Here is a 21,939-nt window from a genome sequence, read left to right as displayed (position 1 = left end):
GACATTAAGGTTTTTTAACTAGAATTTATGTAGTTAAGTGGAAGTGGATCAGAGATAAATACAAGACTGTATTAATAGACAAAACAAATTGGCTCGTTAATTCCTTATACAAAGCTCGTTTTCTTGGGCTCTTTGATTTTTGATTTTCTGATAATCCATATGGATCGACAGAGACCAACCTCAGTTTCCTTACACACGATTTTTGATTTTAGATTGGCTCGGCTTCATATTGATCTTTAGTATGTTATTAGACTCATACTTTCTGTATGCTGCGTGTTTCGCATATTTTCTTTTGAACACTCATCCCATCAATCTCGCATTATTACACTCGGATGTTTTTCGGTTGCGTGTTTTTGACACTTCTCTTTCATTTGTTGTGATAGATGTGTAAAACCTTTGTGTCTTGAGGATGCCTTACAAATTTTCAAGCAAAAGAAAAAAGGGAGTTGGATTAGGCTAGGCGCGCACATGCAACTTTTAGTTTCGAAACTGTTTGGTTTCTAATCTGAGCACTATAGACTTATACGAGAGTCCGCGCACATGCAGAAACCATTTGGTCGCCCATTTGAGCAACTTTTTAGTTTGTGTTTTGACACTTAACCTGCTTTTGTAGTTTCATTGAAAACGACATTACCAAAATAACACACTTATAACACACTTATCTCTATCGTGTAAGGCTGGCCTTAGAAATATAAACTGGTTAATTATATGAAAGAAAATGTTCCTAAACAGACCTACTATCAAAACTGACACTGACAGCTGTTTTTTTGTGTGTGTTGCATATTTCAAAAACCTGAACAAGCCTACGCCTGTTTGTTACTCAACCACGTGTGATCGTGATTTCGAAGATTTTCTTCAGTGAACATATTAAATTTTGTATTCAATTAATTTAATTAAAAATGATTTCCAAAAATCCAAAACCAAAAAAACAAGACAATGAAAATACCGATGATATCGAAAGCAATGAGAAGTTACCAAATGAAGTTCTAGTTATAGCACAAGAAGTGAAAATAATAAATGCTCTTGCCAGCAATGATTTATCCCAAAGAACGAAACAATTGAAAAAGCTTCGTCGTTGGTTAACAATTCGATCTAACAGTTCTTTTCGTATGTTTTTAATATCACCATAACTCTAAATAAATCAAAGTATTAAATAATTATATTATGTTTGGTTGCAGCATTCACCGAAGAAGACTTCCTCCGCATATGGAAGGGCTTGTACTACATGATGTGGATGTCAGACAAACCATTGGTGCAGGAAGAGTTGGCTGAAAATTTGGGCAAACTTATTGAATGCTTTACTGACATCAAAGCAGGAGTACAATTTTTTGGGGCTTTTCTCAGAACCATGTGCAGAGAATGGTTTGGAGTGGACCAGTGGAGAATGGATAAGTTTTTGATGGTTTGTCCCAAAGAAATTAACTAATTTTATGATATGTGTCATTAATATTTCTTCTTATATTTTTTCTCCATTTTGTGTTTAGTTGATTCGTCGGATGATGCGCTACATGTTCCTTTTCCTAAAGAAGAACAGTTGGTCATCGGCTGCAATTAAGGAATTCAATACGAATATTTTTGAAACAATTTTGGCGGAAAATACTTCGACTGGCATTACAATGCATTTCATGGATGTGTTCTTCGATGAATTGGCCAAAGTATCCGAGGGTGAGCTCACCTCAAAGACTGTCGGTCAATTTGTTAAGCCATTTGTGAAATTTATGGCCCAACAACATGATTTTAAAATTCTTGGACATTGCCGTAATAGGATATTCCATCATCTGCTGTACCAGAGTGAATTGGGACGTGAATATAGCGATAAATACAATGCATGGAAGGAGGTAAGTTTAAAAAAATCGATAAACTAAAATTATAGATATCTACATAAGAGGTGAATAGACTTTTGTTGATACTGCTGATGTACCTAGTCCATAGAAACGCTGACTGGCAGTGATCATGTATTTCATTTGAAGAAAGTAAAATTATTGTACTCGATATTTCAAAGACATTTAGTAGAATTTGACATCAAGTTTTCTTACCACAAATGCGTACATTTGGTTTTGACAAATCTCTTCTTCCTTGGATTACAAATTCTCTTTCGAACCTTTTAGTACAAGTTGTTTCAATGTATTCAAGTCTGAAACCCAAAATATATAAATGCTGGTTTACACAGGGCTCCGTTTTGTCTCTGACACTCTTCTTTATTTATTCGTTGTAAATGATCTTTTGTGTGAAACTTCTAACCCACTTAATTGTACCAACGGCAGCTCATTTAATTCTGATCTTGACAGCATTGTCCAATGAGGATTAAGAATGAATTGCTTCTGTCCCACTGCTTACGGAACCTTCCACCAATGCCACTATCAATGGGTACCACAGAGGAGACTGAACAGCAATCAGTTTTAGGTATGTGCATTACAAACCAATTCTTGTGGAGTGATTACATATTTGAGATCTGCTGCTAAGTGTTTAGGTTTTCTCCGACGATGAAAGAAGTTATTTTTTGCTCCTTATGATCTGGCAAATCTTTTATTCTCATATTTGGGCTGGTGCCTCAATTAGTTTCTTGGATAGTAAAAAGAGAGCTCTAAAAAATTAATTAATTAAAAATTAACTAAGAACTTTGTTACTCTTTAGTATCTACGTAAGTTTAATAAAAAGAAAGATTATACCTGCTTAACTTTAAGCACTTATACTTTGTACGTTATTATTTCCCTGACAATATTTGACCACAAATTTCTAGCAACCCAGCAAACTTTAAGGTCCGATTATCTATACTTGCAGTTTCTATTTGCTCTAGTGGCGTATAAATAATTGCATCTGTTTCCCTAGGAAGACGTAGTGATCCGCTTTTTTTAGCAAGTTATTAAATCCACAACTTTTAGGATTGCTCAGCTTTTCGGTGGAAAGCTACTTAATTTATGGTGTGCTCAACTTAAAAACAATACCAATACCTTTATCCCTCTCTTTCTTGGGGCCGAGACTTACTTACTTACTTATTTAAGGTGGCGCTACATTCCTGTGTGAACTAGGGCCTGACCCAACAAACTTCTCTATCTAGCTCGGCCCCTAGCTAGATGTCTCCAGTTTCGCGCTCCAAGTTGGTTGGGGTCACCTTCCACTTGTGCGCGCCACTTGATCCGCGGTCTTCCTCTACTGCGCTGTCCTGTGGGTGTGGATTCGAAGAGCATTGGTTTCCATGCGCTCTACGTGACCCAGTCATCTTAGTCGTTGGACTTTTACCCTTCAGGCTAAGTCTACGAAGCTCCATCTTCTCCTCCACTCCCCTTTGATGCATACGGGACCGTAGTCCACACGAAGAACTTTTCTCTCGAAGCGACCCAAGGTGCTTTCATCCGCTTTTATGATAGTCCATGCTTCTGCACCGTTTAGCAGGACGGGAATGATAAGGGTCTTATATAGCAACACTTTGGTCCCTCGAGAGAGGACTTTGGGGCCGATACAATATACCGCAATTACAATGAGCGACATACTTGCATCGTTAACCTTTTTAATAAAGGACGTCTGGCGTGACGTGACGAGTTTCATATCTGTTCGACTGGTTTTTTAAACCATATTAATACCCTCTGATACCTACGACTGTTTTAACATGGGAAACCCTTTAATGTAGTGTAGTTCCTAGTGCTAAAGTTGTACCACAATTGAAAAGTGTAGCTGTTTCTCGGTAAGGGTGGCATGGTTAGGTAAGGTTAAAGTGGCTGTGCAAGATGGAAACGGACATTTTTAGGCCAGTTTAATGGCCCATTGTGATACGAGTTTGAGTCCCTTACGAAATGTGAGAGTCTGATTATGCTGATATGATATAGATCTTTTAGATCGTTAAAGAAGAATTCTCCTAGGTAATTCTTGCGTTTTTGAGCCAGAGCAGGGCATGTACAGAGAAGATGAAGAATTGTTTCCTCTTCTTCGTCGTCCATACAGCTTCTGCAAAATTCATTAAAAATAGTCGCGTGGCGTGTTCTGTTTAGAGAGAGCAAGCACCAGCACGTTTTAAATCCAGTGTAGGCCAGATGTTTTTTGTGACCTGACACGTGGTGATGTTGTTTCACATATTGCCTGCCCTCCTCACAGCGTCTTGCATTAGCAGAAGTTTACAAGTAGCGATTGGTATGCCAGTACGTTCCAAACGTGGTAGGATGGGCTGTACTTTACCGTTCCTGGAGAGTCCATCTGCCTTACAGTTACCTGGAATTGTTCTATGGCCCGGCACCCAGCAAATATTAAATTTAAATATTAAACTGTTGTGCCATCTCCATTTGAGATGATCGACAGTTATGGACTGTTAAAGAGTTTGTAGAGACAGAGTCCAGACATTTGATAGCGGCCTGGCTATCTGAGAAAATACGGGTATCAGATGTTGATATATTTAAGCCAGGACAAGACTTCTTTTATCACCAAAAGTTCCGCCTGAAACACGCTATATTGATTGGGAAGGTGCAATGAGAGACTCAATTTCAGTCGTTCAGAGTATACACTTCCACGAACCCCTTCTTTTGTCTTTGACCCATCTGTGTAAAAATGGACTCATCCTCCAAGAATGTCCTTTCCTCCCAAAAAGATTTGGGAGGTATAGAAATCTGGAAATTTCTGTCGAATTGTACTTGGGGGATGATGTAGTCTGTGTGCTTTGGAATTGATTCTAAATACCTAAGAATAACGGAGTGGCCAATGTTGTTGTTAGTCCACTGCGACGAAGCTTTAAGGCGAATAGCAGAGCTTGCAGCTATTTGTTTGCTAAATATGTCAAGAGGTGTAAGGTAGGGTAACGTGTCCAGTGCCACAGATGGGGTCGTACGAAGCGATGCGGTTAAAAATAGGCAAGCTGAACGTTGGGCTTAATTAAACTTATCTCCGTTCATACCATTTTCTAAAGCAGTCCACCATTCTACCACATGTGCATTAAAAACGGTTTGATTTCCGATGTGTTTAGCTAATGCGTGATTCTGGGTTGTAAACCCCATTTATAACCAACCTAACCTAAGACAAGACCCAAGTATTTAGCCTCGTTTGAGAATTTCAAATGGATACTTTAATATAGGGAGGGTTGACAAATATTGTTTGTGTTAACCTGTGTGACAGGAAAGTCTTGGTCTTGTACTCGTAAGAATATTTTTGTTTGAATCTTTATTAGACTTTTTGCCTACGATGAGTAATCTGTGCGGAAAGTGTACCGATTTACTAAACAGCAGTGATACTGTCTTGTGCGGTATATGCGGTATCCCATTTCATGCCATATGTTCTCTGCTAAGTGACTTTGAAATAAAAATCATAAAGTCTAGTTCGGTCATAATCTGGAAATGTGAAAATTGTGCGAACATAGTTCTACCTTCTTTAATAAATAAACTGTTTGACTGTGTTGCTCTTTTACATGAATCGGATTCCGAACATAAATTACCTAGTTCTCACAAAGTTATTGCCACACAAAAGGTAGAAACAGAAAAAAAACAAAAACAATTAGATGTCAGTAGAGAAGTGCGTAATTCTACGAAGGGCCAACGGCTCACAAAAGCTATTGTGCCTCTTAATAAAAAAATAATAAAAACCAAATTCCACTCTTCTCCCGCAACTAATCGACTCTCAATAACTAATATAAATCCCTCGCCCTCCCCAAAAACTTCATCGAAAATTCCAAGTAATAAAAAACCACAAAAACAACAACCTTCCGCACTGCCTGCCTCATCATCGAAAATTTCCATCCCCAAAGAAGAGGTGCAAAAAGAAGAAGTTTTTGTGCAAAAAAATGACGGTGACGACGCTGCTGCATGCTCTGCTGCTCTCGTGGGAGTGCATTCTAATTCCATTTCTCTTTTAAGAAATAGCTTAGACATAGGTTCCACTTCCTCTCCCGTCAATCGGAATAATGCTGTTGGTGCGAGTGAGATGACAGCAACGAATGTGGGTTTGGGTACTGCATTTGAAATTGAAATTGAGGATCCTCTTAGTAAAAGAAATGCTAATAATGTTTGTTTTGATGTTGATGAATCTGTGAAAGCCGCCGACGGCGATGCCGACGTCGACGGTGACGACAACAAAGGTGTTGCTAATATTAATGCTCATGATTTGACTTCTGCTTGTGTTGACGACTCTAAAACTGAAAATGCTCGAATTCAATATTCTTCTAACAGACCCAGTTTTAAGTCAGGTGCAAATATAGATGCGGACATCTTAAAAAAAAATGTTTTTAGCAAAATGAGGTGGTTTCATTTATCCAGTTTCAGAAAGGAAACATCAACTGAAAATATCACCGATTATATTCAATCTAAAACTAAACTCGATGCTTATCTTTTTCCATGTTATAAGCTAATGGCGTCGAATGAAGATATGAAAAAGTTAAAATTTATCAATTTTAAAATTGGTACTCCTCTGGAATATGTGCATTTGATATACAACTCTGAGCTCTGGCCTAAGGGTATTCGTATTCGCCCATTTAATTACAAGCCAAAAAACGATCCACCACCGGAAAGAACTCAAACGACCTAGGTATTGCTCTTGCTGGTGTTATTGCCGATGTTATTGCTGATGTTGTTGTTGCTGATGATGTTGTTGCTGCTGATGTTGTTGCTGATGATGTTGTTGCTGATGATGTTGTTGCTGCTGATGTTGTTGCTCCTGATATTGTTGCTGGTGATGTTGATATTTTAGATGACTTTGTTGTTGTCTCTGATGATGTGAATGCTGATGATGATGATATAAATAATTTTGATGCTGTGGATAATGATATAACTATCGATGAAGTTAACGTTGATGTTATAGATGATCTCCTGGCTGATGTTATTGTTGCCAATGAATTACGGTCAAGAGTAGTTTCTGTTGCTGACGATGCTGCCGTGGATGTCGCCGTAGATGTTGCTGCTGAAGCTGTTTTTGATCAAGAATTACTTAGTTTTGGTGATTTTAATATTTATTATCAAAATGTTGGTGGAGTAAGAACTAAATTAAATAATTTATTTTTATATTTTGCTACTTGTAATTATCATATAATAGTTTTGATTGAAACCTGGCTTAATGATAGCCATCATACAACAGAACTTTTTAATTGTAATCAATATGCTGTATATAGGAAAGATCGTTGTTCAACGAAAACTGGTCTTAATAGAGGCGGTGGAATTATTATCGCCATTCAAACTAATTTTATTTCGAATCAAATTGAATTATACTCAAGCAATAACAACACTTGTTTCGATATTGATCAATTAATTGTTAGAGTACATCTTAGAAAAAATTTATATTTATATATAACCGCTAGTTACATTCCACCTGGAAGCCCATTAGATTTATATAATATTCACATTGTAAATTGTCGTAATTTGTTTAATTCCTTAAATCCATCTGATCACATAATTTGTTTGGGCGATTATAATATCGGTGATGTAAATTGGAAATTTGATGCTGAAGATAAATGTTTAATTCCTTTCAACGTTAAAACTGAAATTGAGTGTTCTGTAATAGATTTTTACAGCCAGTTTAATTTATTGCAAAAAAATAATGTTCCTAATTTATTGAATCGCATATTAGATTTAGTATTTGTTGATAATGAGCTAGAAGTGAGCGTTGACAAAGCTCTTTCACCGGTGGTTCAAAATTCTCAGCATCATATTAGCCTAGTCATAGATTGTAAGCTCTTAGCCTATTTTCAAACCACTAATGATATTGACTATTTTTTTGATTATAAGCATGGTAGTTTCGATGCAATGAATTTATTTTTAAATGCATTACCGTGGGAGTCCATAATAGAAAGCCAAGATCTGACCCAAGCGTTCGTATCTTTTAAAACTTATTTAAAACAAGCATCTGAAAGTTTTATTCCGAAAAAAATAAGTAGAAAGAATTCCAACCCACCATGGTATAATGACAGACTTTCTAAGCTCAAAAATAAAAAAAATAAAGCATATAAACAATACAAAAAAGACAAAAATAATTTGGTTTTCAGACAGAACTATCTTGTAATCGAAAAGTCTTTTGAGGTGTTAAATAAATTTTTGTATGGTAAATATGTTTCAACAGCTGAATCCAAAGTTAGGAAGGAAAGCAAAAGCTTTTGGAATTTTATTAACTCTAAAAGAAAATTTAGTGGTTTACCAAATTGTATGGAGTTTTCGGGTTCTATATCTAGTGATTTGCAAACTATCTGCAATCTTTTTGCCGATTTTTTTGATTCTGTTTACGCAGTTACGTCTTCTAACGAGCTTCCTGAATTTACTCCATCTAATGTAGTTGATATAGGAATTATTCAGTTAGAAATATCAGATGTACTTGAAGCGTTAAATGGGATTGATGAAAACAAAGGACTTGGTCCAGATTGTATATCTCCCAAGATAATCAAAAAATGTGCAACGTCTCTCGCGTTACCCTTGTTGCTTATTTTTAATAAGTCTCTGAAGACAGGCGAATTTTTAAATGAGTGGAAAATATCGTACATATCTCCGATTTTTAAGACTGTGTGGGTTAACACCCAGTCCACACCGATCAGCCCAAAGTATTAGTCTGACTAAGGCATTTAAGTTAAGATGCTTTACTGAAACTGCTATAGCAACATCATTCGCATAGGCTATCACTCTGAAACCCTCCGTATCCAGACTAGTTTTCATTTACCACTAGGTTCTAGAGGAGAGGGGATAGAACACCACCTTGCGGAGTCCCTCTACTAACGAATCGTCTGCCAGAAGAGTTTCCCAGTTTTGAGTTAATTATTCTGCTAGTAAGCATTTAATGAATTAACTCCCGAAGCGAACTCCCTACATTTAGAGATGTTAGTGCAGATGTGATTGCAGATGTGTCCACGTTGTTAAAGGCACCTTCGATGTCAAGGAAAGCAACCATAGTGAACTCTTTGTGATGGAGGAATATTCGACGGTGCGTACTAAAAGTGTGTAACGCTGTTTCCACCGATTAACCTTTACAGTACGCATGTTGAGACAAAGACAGAAGTCTTGCCTTTAAATGGATATCAATCAATCTTTCCAAGGTCTTAAGAAGGAATGATGATAGACTTATAGGTCGTAGATCTTTAGGATTGACTTGGGAGCATTTGCCTGCTTTGGGTATAAAAACAACTTTAACATTTCTCCATGCCGAGGGAACATGGACCAGGTAAAGACAGCTGGTAAAAATTGCCTCAACGATTGGTGCAACTATGTCAGAACTCCTTTGTCGCTCGGCGGGTATAATTCCTTTTTCGGTAATAGACCTTTTCAGATTTTACAACAGATTCGCAGCCTGATTTCAATATCTTATCTTATCATTCATTATATAATTTTAATTTTTTGTCTTTAATTAATGCCTTTTGATCGAGAGACTAAATTCTCATACAAATGTCTGATTGTTTTTAAACTGTACTAATAATTAAAACTTTAATTCTAATAAATAATTTTCATTGTTTTAGATGGGATTTCCAACAGAATCCATTGATGACCTAGAAAAGGTTGAAGCTCCATCAGATACTGAAGAAGGTTTTATTTATAAAAAAAAATAATAATAATAAATAATGATTTAAAAAATATTTTTTCTAGAAAATAATGAACCCAAAGGTCCAACAGTTCTTGATCCCAGAGCAGGCAATGTTGATGCTTTTATACCCCTTTTGCCTATTGATGGGAAATATATTATCAAAGAGATTGAGTCTCTTATATACAAAGAAGAAACATCCCTAAGAAGTCGTAAGATGCTGAAAGATATTTTGGAAAAGTAAGACTTAACTATTGCATTCCTTAAAACCTAATACCATGCATTATTGGTTCTTCATTTTTAGATATCAAACATACGAATCTGGTAAATTTCCTCTGGGTGTGCAGAAAATGTTCAAACCAAACCTTAAGAGTGAAAAACCATTGATCATGAGCAAAGTAGAAGCTTTGGAGAATTTAGAAAATGATATCTACTCCACAACAAGAAAACTTAAGCAACTCAATAAGAAGAAGCGCAGGAAACTTCTTGCTTCCCTGAACTTTAGCGAGGCCGATGAGAATACATATGAAAAATTAATTGAACGTTCAATACCCAAAGCCTTGCAGCAAAATGGTGCAAACGGAAAGAAACGAAAATCGCTGCCGTCTTTGTCATGGGTTGAAGAGCAGGTCGAAAATAATGATGTATCACCTAGTAAAATACAAAAAACCGATGATGAAGTGGCAGATACTCCAAAAGCCAAACAAACTAATCAAAAGAAGCTAAAGAGAAAACTTCAAAAAGACGAGAAGCCTACCAACAAACAAAGTGTAGTCGAATCAAATAAAGTTGCACCAACCGTCCGCGTCGCCGAGGACAAAAAGGAAGAATTAAAAGTCTCTGAATGGGATGAGCCATTGGCAGATGGTGAAATTGAATACTTTGTTCCATCAAAGAAGAATCAACTAAAAGAAGCCAACAAAAAGTTGGCTGACATAGTCCCGAATCCATTTGCACACTTAAATCAAACAGCTTCACCTAAAACACCGAAAAATATGCTTTTAGGAAAGAAAACCAAACTAATGGCTCAAAGCGCAAAGTTAGAAAAGGGAAAACCCGTCTCTTCCCCATACACTCCCCAGAAGCGAGTTAAAATTATGCTACAAAAGAACACCATGCAAAATCCAAGCGAATACATCAAACAGATCAAAAGCTCACCCAACGTACCCTTCGATGCTACAAAGAAGCCATCCAAAGGCCTGCTCAAACCCAACTCAATGCCAAGTCCCATAAATCCCTTCTACAAAAAAAAGATTGGCCTCAAACTGCACAATGAGACACTCTGAGATAAACTTAATCGTTGTTTTTCGCGTTATTTTAGTTTTCTAACACCTTAAGATTCATAATTATGTTGATTACCGCTTTCAAAAAAATCGATCCGCAATGAAACGCATCGCATTTCTCTCTTTCATTTCTTTTTAGAAAAATCGCGAGAAAAGAAAAAGCTCTGTACTGCGAATCAATTTCTTTGGATTCTGATATCGACATTAATATTTTTCGATGACAAACAAATATTGTAGAAACCACCAAACGGGACATTTCTACTTGATGCACTTTGTTTTAGGATTTGAATGTAATGAATGTATATTATTTTTGTTTAAATTTTCTATATAACATTAAATATTTTAATGTTGATAAATATTTAAAACTTTATTATGTATACTTAGGAAATAAGTAGAAGAAAATACAAAAAAGTTGTAGAAATAAATTTTTAAACGCTGTTTATTTGTTGAACAATTGGTATCGTGATACAAGGACTGTTCTTGTAGTGACCTGTTTCAGCTTCGAAGAGGATTTGTTGAATTTTCAGCTTTGCCATTGATCGGGAATACGAATCGGGGATGGCTCGCAACTGACTGGCTACACTGCGGCAGAATAAATCAAATTCATCGTCTTTGTATGCTGCTACTGCTGCTGCTGCTGGCGACGACGACAATGATGACGAGGCTTCGAATGTGTTTTGTGGTGTATGTTCGAGCTTTTGATTTAATCTTGGAGAATCTGTGCATGCAGCGGGCGACTCAGTGTGGGTATAACTTTGATCGACTGGTGGAGTTTGTTCGTAGTTCCCCATATCGGGTTCTTTTACAGTTCTAATGAAATTCTTATAGTCTTGTGTATCCTGAGTTTTGTAATCATGTTGAGTGTCTTGCAATTGTTCGTCATCGTTTAGTTCATTACTGATAATCATTTCTTCACCGCTGTAAACTTCATCGGCATATTCAACATCAAAATCTTTGCAGTCTTGTGGTGATTGGTTTTCAGGTTCATGTTTTGGCCACAAAAACTAGAGTTAGAAGAAAGATGTGGTTAAAAAAAGTAAAAATGTGTTTTTTTTGTAACTTTGAAATAAAGGTTTTAGACAAGGCTTTTCAACTAGACACGATATTCAAGGGCTTATTTACATTAAAGAGCTAGTACGAGTCATTTATTGGCTCATCAGGCTCACTGTAAAGACACTCGCTTTTATATAAGTTTTTTTTTTGCGGCAGTATTTGACGCTTGTCGACGAATATTTCATTTATCGGTAGCAGTAACGGAACGTTTTAGTATCCTTCGCGGGATAGTTAGTGAGAAGGACTGTCATGCCAGAGGTCGGTGCCATAAAAAAAGGAAGACCACTCTTTCAAGAGTAATTCTTGTCATAAAAAACCTTCCGTTCGGATTCGGCATAACTCAATACCGAAAATTACTCGTACACAAGACGGAACAGAATATCCTCCACTGTGATAAAAAGTTTCCTGATTTATCACACCAAAGGCTTATATCGATTTACAAAAGTATGTTTAATATAGGTTTCATACCTCAAACCATTCCCAAATTTCATAAAGACATCGCAAGTATTAATGGTAATCGACCAATCTGCTTACTTCCTTGTTTATCAAAAGTCCTCAAAAAATACTTGCTAACAGAATGTTTTAGTTTGTAGAGGCCAAAAAGGTTTTAAGTACTTTTTAAACCAAAAAGAGACTCTTACTACGCGTAACCTTAGAATTTTTGAAAGCTTTTGAAAGTAAAGGCTACACTCCATTTTTGATAAATTGGATCTATTTAAACTGTGCCTTTCCGAAAAAGGGTATCCTGTAAGGTTCTCTATTGTCAGCCATTTGTTTTGCAATCGCATTTAAACATGAAAGGCATTGGCTGCTCTTAAACACTGGAAAATGGTTCACTAGCAGCATAATTAGTTTTCTGAAATGGATCATTAAAAAACAGTAGGTTTCTGTTGACATAAATTATTTTATCATTTTATTTGTTATACTTTGAATTTTGAATACTTGTTCTAAAAAAAAACAAATTAGTTTCTTCTGAATATTTTTAGTCATATGGAAACTTTTCTTCTTTCATAATAAAATATTTTATCGAACTGGAAACTTGAATTTGAATTTTTGTATCATAACTACAAAAGGCGTTTTTTGTTAAATACATTTTTCTTAAATAAATGTACTCTGATTAAATAAATTCATCAGGTTATGGGCCCAGGCATGTTGCCATGCATGTATTGGGTTTAAGTTTGAGATTAAAATTTTAAATTGTCTGGAATAATTAACATTATATAATATTAAAAATGGAAAGTATATGCTCTCAACTTGAATGTTTAACTGAAGATCCCAGTGGAAACGTTGATTACGAGTCATGGAGGTTTAAATTAAATTTAACCTTGAAAGGTAAGAACATTTTTGATGTTGCTACTGGTATAACCGTTAAACCTGAAGAAGGAGAAGACTGTCAGAATGTTTTTTCATGGATCCTAAAGATTTAGAAGCTCAAACACTTATTGGTCTTAATTGTAGTAGTTCAATTGCTATGAAAATTTCAAAATGTACATCTGCCTACAGCATGTTATTGAAATTGGACACTATATGCTAAGAAGTCAGATGTAACCATTGAAGGCTTACAACAATTTTTTGGGTACAAATATAATGAAAATAAGTCAGTGATCGATAATTGTATGCAAATTCAGCAGTTAGCTGACAGTTTGGCAACTGAAGGTGAAGAAATGAAGGGCTCCTGGATTATGCAGAGAATTTTAGGTATATTGCCACCGAAACTACTTTCGAACAGCCTGGGATAATGTCAGTGGAGCAGAAAAGTGTCTGGAAAACTTATTTCATAGGCTAAGACTAGAAGAAGATAGATTAAATGAAAGTCAGTCACAAAAGTCTACATCTCAAAATGCGTTTATATCGAAATACAAAAACAAGTCAGATACATCCTCTGGAAGTCTGAAGAGCAAGCCTCCGGAATATTTCAAATGTAGAAAGACTGGCCACATGAATTCTCAATGCCATGGAAAACCCTCTGCAAAATATGTTGAGTACTGTAAAAATACATATGGCTGTAACAAATGAAAATGCAAAGGACATTTCGCGAAAGACTGTCCGAATGTAGAATCTAGTCATAATGAAGACAGATATGATAAACGTAACAAGAATGGCAGTAACAGACGTGCACTTATAACGGTCAGTTTATCCTCGATAGACTCTTTCTACAAAAATTCTGAAGACTGTTAGTATCCAGACTGTGCTGCAACTCAACACATGAGCTCACATAGAGAATGGTTCAAGAACTACATAACCCTTCAACAACAGACCATGATTGTCATTGGCTATGCAACCGAACTAGAAGGCATCGGTATAGGTGACATTGAACTTGATGCTTTCGACGGTCAGATCTGGCAGAAAATTGTGTTACAAGACGTATTACATACTCCAAAAATGCCTTTCAATCTCTTCTCAGTCAGATCAGTGTTGGATAAGGATTAAAAACAGTCAGCAAATGTAGATCAATCGATATTCACAGACTCAAGTGGAAATGTAGGAGCTTTGGTAGAAAGAGAAGGAAAGTTATACAAAATGAAGTTTCGCCGAGAGTTTGAAATATGTCTTGTTAACATCTCCTCAAGAAAATGGCATGACAAGCTTGCACATCAAAATGTCATACATGTGCGAGATGTACTGATTAGAAATAGAATCACGTTTAAAGATGATTGGAACGAATATGTTTGCCCAGGATGCATTTATGGATAGCAACATAGAGTATCCTCTAAATCCAAAAATTTCAGAAAAACAGCTTGATTTAATACATGTTGATTTATGTGAGATGAACATTCACTCTTTAGGAGGAGCAAAATATTTTTTACTTTTTAAGGATGACTACTCTCATTTTAGGACTGTTTACTTTTTGAGACATAAAAGTGAGAAAGCTGAAAACTTTCCTGATACTATCAGTTTGATAGAAAAGTTCAGACAATGGAACTGAAATAAAGAACCGCCAAACGACACAAATTTTAAAAAGCCTGGGAGTTTTTCACAGCAAGTCAAGTGCTTATACTCCAGAACAAAACGGACGTATAGAAAGAGAAATGAGAACGATAGTTGAAGCTTCGAGAACAGTCATTCATGCTCGAGGCCCTTAATGAAAACTTATGGGGTGAAGCCGTAAACTATGTCGTTTTTACAATCAATCATACTGGTACTAGTCATGTTTAAGATAAAAGTCCAGATGATTTGTGGTTTGGAAGAAAAATAGACATAAACAAGAGGAAATCTTTTACCATATTACGTCCAGATATAAGTTTCGCAGTCAATTACGTAAGTCGCTTTAACAATAAGACAATGAGAAGTCATTAGGCAATGGTAAAACGTATCTTCCAATATATAAAAGAGACAACAAAATTTGGAATATGTTTTAATGGAGATACGAATCCGTCTGTGTATAGTGACTCCGATTATGGTGGAGATACAGAAACTGGACAGTCCACTAGTGGAGTTATCCTACTACGTGGAGGCCCTATAGTTTGGCTAACTCAAAAACAAAATACCGTATCAAATTCCACCGCTAAAGCTGAGTATCGAGCAGCAGTATTAGCCATAGACGCAGTCTGTTGGATACGAGATTAGCTCAAGAATTAAAACAATTAGACAGATCAGTCTTTTGATTTAGTTACTTCTGAATATGTTTAGTCATATGAAAACTTTTCTTATTTCATTATAAAATATTTTATCGAACTGGAAACTTGAATTTGAATTTTTGTATCATAACTACAAAAGGCGTTTTTTGTTAAATAAATTTTTCTTAAATAAATGTACTCGGATTAAATAAATTTATCGGTTTTTAAGCATCCTCGCTTGCATTTAATAAAGGCCAAAATATCAGAGCAGTCAATATGATTTGAGAATACTACACGAATTAACATAACTTCAGAGAATTTTCTTCTAATGATAACAGGTAAGTTTTCAACTTATTTCTACGCACTAGTCAAGCCTTTTCACTAAAACTCTTCCCAATTTTATAAGAGTGAACTTCATGCATAGATTTCCAAATAGTATTACTCTACTGTCGATCTAACAAATGCGAAGAATTTAAAAAGTTTAGTTTTAGTTTTTCATCAAAAATTACACCGAGTTAAAAGAAAATATCTGTTTATTTTATAGGCGAAATTAATTTATGAACGATTTTGACAAAATGTTAAGCTTTTACCTACATTTTGTAAAATTAAGGTGTAACGAGTTAATCGAACACCAGATTGATAATTTTCTAGATCTTGTTATAATATGCAATCATGCCCAATTTTTATACTCCAAAAGACTTGAGAAAAGTCATTAACAAATGGGAAGAAAAAAAAGAGGTCCAACATGACTACCATGTGGCACATCTACGTGATCAAGTTATTAATAAGAACGTATTGAGTACGACCCTTTATATACATATGTGGAAATCTAGTTCAAGAAGTTAAAGTGGAATCCAAATGTATTTAGCTTCTAATATCTTGGAGAAATCATAGTGCTTCCTTCAAAATTAACATAACTGTCTTCTGAGTGTATTTTGGGATCCAATTTAGAGTTTTTCGATGCAACCACGTTAAAGGAACTCTAAAAAATTGAACTACAAAATCAACCTAAGGAACATATCCTTCCCTACTAGATGCAACCTTGATTAACATGTAACAAGTGGCTGATGGGTAACCATTATTTTTTACAGAATACTTAAAAAAATACACCCACCTCGTTTCTGGGACGTCTTGATACGCATACATTTTTTAAAAACGAATTCGCCTTATTGAACCAAAACAACTTCGGTTTATATGGTTTGCCCATTTTCTTATGAGCATTTAGAATTCTTAATTCTTTTGTGTATGTTGTTCGTATGCCTTTGACTTTCAATTTAATATCATGAACCGTTAGTGATGGGACATTAAGTTCTTTAATTATTGCCATATAAGCTTGGTCTCGATCTCCTTTATTCTTGTAGCTATCCAATGAGGTATCCCAAAGACATTCTTGTCTTTCATAAGCCTCCAGAAATGATAAAACTCTGATGGATCGTCCATCGTTGTACTTCGACATTGAAGACATTTAAAAAAAAAAACAGAAATGTATTCAAAGGAGGACGGTTTTCTTTTTTTGTTGATAATTAATTTAAGTTTTTATTGAATAATAAAATAAACAATGATTGAATAGATATGAAAAACTTTTTGACAGTTGATTGGAATTGAATGGCGACGCAGCCGCTTTGGAAAGAATAAGTGTGCGTGTTTGTTTTTTTTGTTGTATTAATTCACAGTGAATATTGTTGAACAGAAATAGAAAATCACAGTAACTATTAATGGTTCAGGGCTGCTTATTTGGATTTTAAGTAGTAGTATTTTGTATACAGTACCAAATTTGTACTCTGCTGTCATACTACTTTTTTTTTTAAATCTCATTAATTTTTTTAAGATTTTATTTTCAAATTATTCATACATTTTAAGAAAATTTCATTGAATTCGAGGTAGGTGCTTTTAATTAAAACAAAAGAAAAGAAAAAAGAGATTTTATGTAGGGTTGAAACCGGAAAAGAAATATTTTTGTATGACTTCGCGTCGTTTCCTTGCCTTAATATCTTAAACATGTTCTATTGCTACCCTTACCTAACCGTAAACCGTAAAAATTAGAAAATCATTGCAGCTTTGTAAAATCTTTAGTATGTCCGGTATTACACAGCTCGTGTTTTTCCTTGCATCAATGAAGTGCGAAAAAGGAAGGAATAAATAAAAATGAAATGGAAATAAATGAAAAAGGTGAGCACCAAATGAAAATATCGGAAGTTTAAGACATGACTGCTGGGTTGTTACCCTTTTTGTAATTCATTTTTTATTATTCAATGAATAAGTGTTGGATATTTTTAAGTATAGAGAAATTAAAGACACGAGTTTATAGTTCAGTGTATAATTCAGGAATGGTTAAGTATTTATATATACATAGTAAAGTAAAATAAGAAGTATAAGAGTTTAAGTGTTGCCATTGAGTGTTTAAATTTATAAGTAGATTTTGCGATATAGTTTACTATTAGTTTAATTTGCATTTACAATTTCATAGATTTTCAATACACCTTCTCAAATTAAAGTTGCATATAAAATCCTAGCTTGTTAACAAAATACAAATGTTTTACTTTTCTTAAGTTTTTTGTTAAAATATCGGCAATCATATAATTTGTTGATATATACTTTAAATTAATTAAACCTTTTTCGAAAATATCTCTTACGAAATGTACTTTTATATCGATATGTTTACTTCTAGCATGGTAAACTGGATTTCGGACCAGTTGTTGGGCGCTTAGATTGTCTCCATACAACACAATGGGGCTTGTAGCGACATATCCGAAACCAATGTCATCAAGAAGGTTGCGCAAGTAGAGAAGTTCTTTAGATGCGGAAGAAAGCGCCATGTATTCCGCTTCTGTACTGCTGAGTGCCACAGTAGGCTGTTTCCTTGACTCCCATGAAACCGCGCACCCAGCAAGAATGAACACGAACCCAGTAAAAGATCGTCTATCATTCGAATCTCCACCCCAGTCAGCATCAGCGTACCCAACCAACTCAGTAGAAGACTTTCTGAAAATAAGTTTCAAATTTATTGTTTTGTTTAAATATCTGAGCAAATGCTTTGCAGCTGTAAAATGCTCTTTATGAGGGTTTGTATTGAACTGCGATAATTTAATCACAGAATGTGATATATCGGGTCGTGTTGTAAGACTTATAAAGTTTAACGAGCCTATTAGTGATTGATAAGTTTTTGTATCAACCTTTGCACAGTTTGGACATTTTGTGCATTTCTCCAGTTTCGACCCCGGATCCAACGGTGTACTAACTGGCTTACAATCTTGCATTCTAAAATTGGCTAAGATCTCTCCAATTAATTTTGTTTGACCCAGTTTAATCGGACCTCTATCACCTTCTCTTTCAAACTCCATCCCCAGAAAATAGTTGATGGGTCCTTTGTCTTCGAGTTTAAACTCCTTAGCAAGTTTTGACTTGATATTATTAAGCTCTTCTTTGTCCTTAAAAGCGAGAATAATATCATCTACATAAACGACCAGAATGTTTATAATTCCATTTTGACCAGATGACGTATAAACACAATTGTCGTAGGAAGATCTCACGAAACCAATTTTCAGCAGGACACTATTTAGTTTTTGATTCCACTGTCTTCCGGACTGCTTAAGTCCGTACAAGGCTTTCACAAGCTTACATACTTTTCGCGGATGTTCTTTGCTCACAAAATGTTCAGGTTGTTCCATATATATATTTTGATCTAGCTCACTGTTGAGGTATGCAGAGGTTATGTCAATTTGGTGTACGAGCAATTTTAACTCTACGGCCAAGGCAATTACCAGCCTTATTGTGGAATACCTGCTGACTGGAGAGAAAGTTTCAGTAAAATCCTGGCCATACTTTTGACTACAGCCCTTAGCTACTAGTCTAGCTTTGAACCGCTCAATTTTGCCACTTTTATCCTTTTTGACATTAAAAACCCATTTGGATTTTATGGCCCTACGAGATGCTGGCAAATCTACTAAAACCCAGGTTTTATTATCTAACAATGAATTATATTCAGCATCCATAGCATTCTGCCACAATTGTGAGTCTTTACCACGAAGGGCTTCCTGTACGGTTTTTGGTACATTCTCACAATTTTGCTCAACATTCATCATAAAATTCAAAGAATTTGACCTTCGTCTTAAATTTGACTTTTTCTTTGTTTTATTTTCAAATTTTCTAACTCTACCACTTCTTAAAATGCTAGGACTAACCTGGTTTTCATTTTCAGTAGATACCTCTTTAGTACTGGCATTGGAACACATTTGTAGTTCATCATTCTCACAGTCCGCGAATTCATCATCACCTCCAACAGGAATGTCATTATCAGAAATTTCATATTCTTGATTAGGCTCACGTTCAAAAACAGCAACATCCTCGTCGACAAACTGACCAGCAACAACATCTTGTGGGACACCAGCAACAACAGCATTTTGTGGAGAATCAAAAACAACGGGTATTTCAATTTCACACAGGTCTTCGAGCTCTTGTCCGAGAGCATCTTCAAATTCGGTTTCATCACCTTCTACTTTGAATGAATCGATTTGTGTGAAATTATTTTTACCGTCTTCTTCTTCTTTAGGTGACTCGATAAGAACATAATCCGAGTCTGTAAGACATATTTTAGACGGGTTCTCAATAAATTTAACATCTCGACTTATATGAATCTTACCCGTTTTACGTTCATATAATCTATAGGCTTTAGCCTCTTCAGAATAACCAACCATTATACATTCAAAGCCTCTTGGGCTGAATTTGGAATTACCTGGTTTTTTATTCAGCATGAATGCCTTGCATCCGAAAATCCTCAAATGAGATACGTTTGGTTTAAATCCAAACCAAGCTTCGAAAGGTGTTTGAAGCTCCAATAACTTCGTTGGTGATCTGTTTCTGAGATAAACAGATGTGTTTATCGCCTCAGCCCAAAAACTTTGCTTCATACCAGCTGCGATCAGCATACAACGCGCCATCTCTAAAAGAGTTCTGTTTGCTCTCTCAGCACACCCGTTCTGCTGTGGGGTATAAGGAGAAGTTAATTGATGTTTTATACCATTATCTTTTAAAAAACTGTCAAACTCTTTATTAACGTATTCTCTCCCGTTGTCGCTTCTTAAAATTTTGATTTTATTACCAGTCTGTGTCTCTGCCATTACCTTAAACGCCTTAAAAAATTGAAGCGTCTCACTTTTCTGACGTAAAAAATAAACAAAAATCATACGGGAATGATCATCGATGAAAGTCAGAAAGTATTTTGTGCCTCCATTTGATACATTCCTCATCGGCCCACAAATATCGCTGTGGATAATTGAAAGCACAGACGCACTCCTATTTTCTGATAATGCAAACGGTAAAGATGACATTTTCCCCCTCAGACAGACCTCACATTTTATAGCAGCTTTGTTGATTTTTTGGGAACTGACACCTCGAACCAAGTTTTTATTAAACAGGTTATGCAAGCTTTGCCCATTTATATGGCCATACCTTTGATGCCACAATGCGAAAACTTTATCCCATCTACCAACAGCAACAACACTTCCAGCATCACAACACTTCTCAACACCCGCACTAACAACATCTCCAGTATCGCTGCTTCCAGCAGCACCAGCAGCATCTCCAATTCTCTTGTTAAACATAGTACTCTCAGCCTTTTCAGGGCTATCTGAACAAGAAGCAAGTGCGTTGATTTGTTTTTCTTTAAAAACATAAATGTTATTGACCTTGGTTGCGCACAGCAACTCAACGGATGTCATATCAATAATTTCTGCACGCTTATCTGAAAAGACGACTTTATTTCCAGCATTAGTAGCTCTACTTACTGAAATAAAATTCATTTGTAAATCGGGTACAAATAAGACGTTCTTTAAAGTGATCTTTTTATTCGCGAATAGATCAATATCGCCGATTCCCGCTGAATTAATAAACTGCCCAGCAGCTAGCTCTATTCTTTCTATGTGATCGTTACAAAAAGTAAACTTTTTTCTGTCACAGCATAAGTGACTTGTGGACCCACTGTCTATAATCCATGTGTTTTTATCAAATTCACTGGTACATATAGAATTTAACAATGCAAACGCTGAAGCAACACTAGATGTGTGTTTTTTATTTTCGTGACAGTTTGATGCCATGTGGCCATTGCGCTTACATCGAAAACACCTGCCTTTGAAGGAAGGTTGGTCCAACGATCTATTCGTTTGAGAATACTGTTGGTTTGCAGAGTTTTTGTGTGCATATTTATTTTTCTTTTGCTTATGACGCAAATATAATGCTCTTTCTGACGAATACTCGGCTGGCTCATTATCTCCTCGACGTTGACCTTCCTCAAGAAGTTTGACCTTCAAAATTTCGATCGATGGCAGCTTGTCTCGTGACTCGATTGCTATGATGAAATTTTCGTATGCGCTCGGTAAACTCGACAGTAAGATAATCGCCAAAAGTTCATCTTGTAGCTCGATGTTTAGTTCCTTGATTTTCTCTGCCAAATCAAAGAAAGAATTAATATGTAGTTGAACATTATTACCTTCCATTTTTAATTGCAAAAGTTGCTTGAAAAGTGTGACTTTCCTGGCCGGTCCAGTAGGTTGGTGGATTTTTTCCAAACTCTTCCAAGCCTCTGCCGA

At 35.7% G+C, this 21,939-nt stretch overlaps 2 protein-coding genes across 2 annotated transcripts; one reads left to right on the top strand and one right to left on the bottom strand.

Annotated features, from left to right (window-relative positions):
- Window positions 1–803: 803 nt before the first annotated feature.
- LOC129946112 (ribosomal RNA processing protein 1 homolog) lies at window positions 804–11,178 on the top strand. The gene is made up of 6 exons (XM_056056153.1): window positions 804–1,107; window positions 1,179–1,402; window positions 1,485–1,838; window positions 9,401–9,467; window positions 9,528–9,702; window positions 9,767–11,178. Exons 1-6 carry the CDS (start codon window positions 900–902, stop codon window positions 10,746–10,748), a joined length of 2,010 nt encoding a protein of 669 aa, XP_055912128.1. The 5' UTR covers window positions 804–899; the 3' UTR covers window positions 10,749–11,178.
- Window positions 11,167–16,962, bottom strand: LOC129946113 (uncharacterized). The gene is made up of 2 exons (XM_056056154.1): window positions 16,470–16,962; window positions 11,167–11,749 (listed from the first exon to the last, which is right to left on the bottom strand). Exons 1-2 carry the CDS (start codon window positions 16,818–16,820, stop codon window positions 11,174–11,176), a joined length of 927 nt encoding a protein of 308 aa, XP_055912129.1. The 5' UTR covers window positions 16,821–16,962; the 3' UTR covers window positions 11,167–11,173.
- Window positions 16,963–21,939: the final 4,977 nt, after the last annotated feature.

This window comes from Eupeodes corollae, chromosome 2 (genome assembly GCF_945859685.1).
Source record: "Eupeodes corollae chromosome 2, idEupCoro1.1, whole genome shotgun sequence".
NCBI lineage: Eukaryota > Metazoa > Arthropoda > Insecta > Diptera > Syrphidae > Eupeodes > Eupeodes corollae.
The sequence above is the reverse complement of the archived record's forward strand: the minus strand, read 5'-3'. Positions and strand labels throughout refer to the sequence as shown.

What these genes read in the sequence shown, in the direction of transcription:
- LOC129946113 (XM_056056154.1), bottom strand. Translation starts at nt 16,820, where the DNA reads ATGTCTTCAATGTCGAAGTACAACGATGGACGATCCATCAGAGTTTTA. An exon ending in CAAGACGTCCCAGAAACGAG is followed by an intron (nt 11,750 to 16,469) that starts GTGGGTGTATTT and finishes TTCTAACTCTAG; the next exon opens with TTTTTGTGGCCAAAACATGA.
- LOC129946112 (XM_056056153.1), top strand. Translation starts at nt 900, where the DNA reads ATGATTTCCAAAAATCCAAAACCAAAAAAACAAGACAATGAAAATACC. An exon ending in GAATGGATAAGTTTTTGATG is followed by an intron (nt 1,403 to 1,484) that starts GTTTGTCCCAAA and finishes TTTTGTGTTTAG; the next exon opens with TTGATTCGTCGGATGATGCG. An exon ending in TCCATCAGATACTGAAGAAG is followed by an intron (nt 9,468 to 9,527) that starts GTTTTATTTATA and finishes TATTTTTTCTAG; the next exon opens with AAAATAATGAACCCAAAGGT.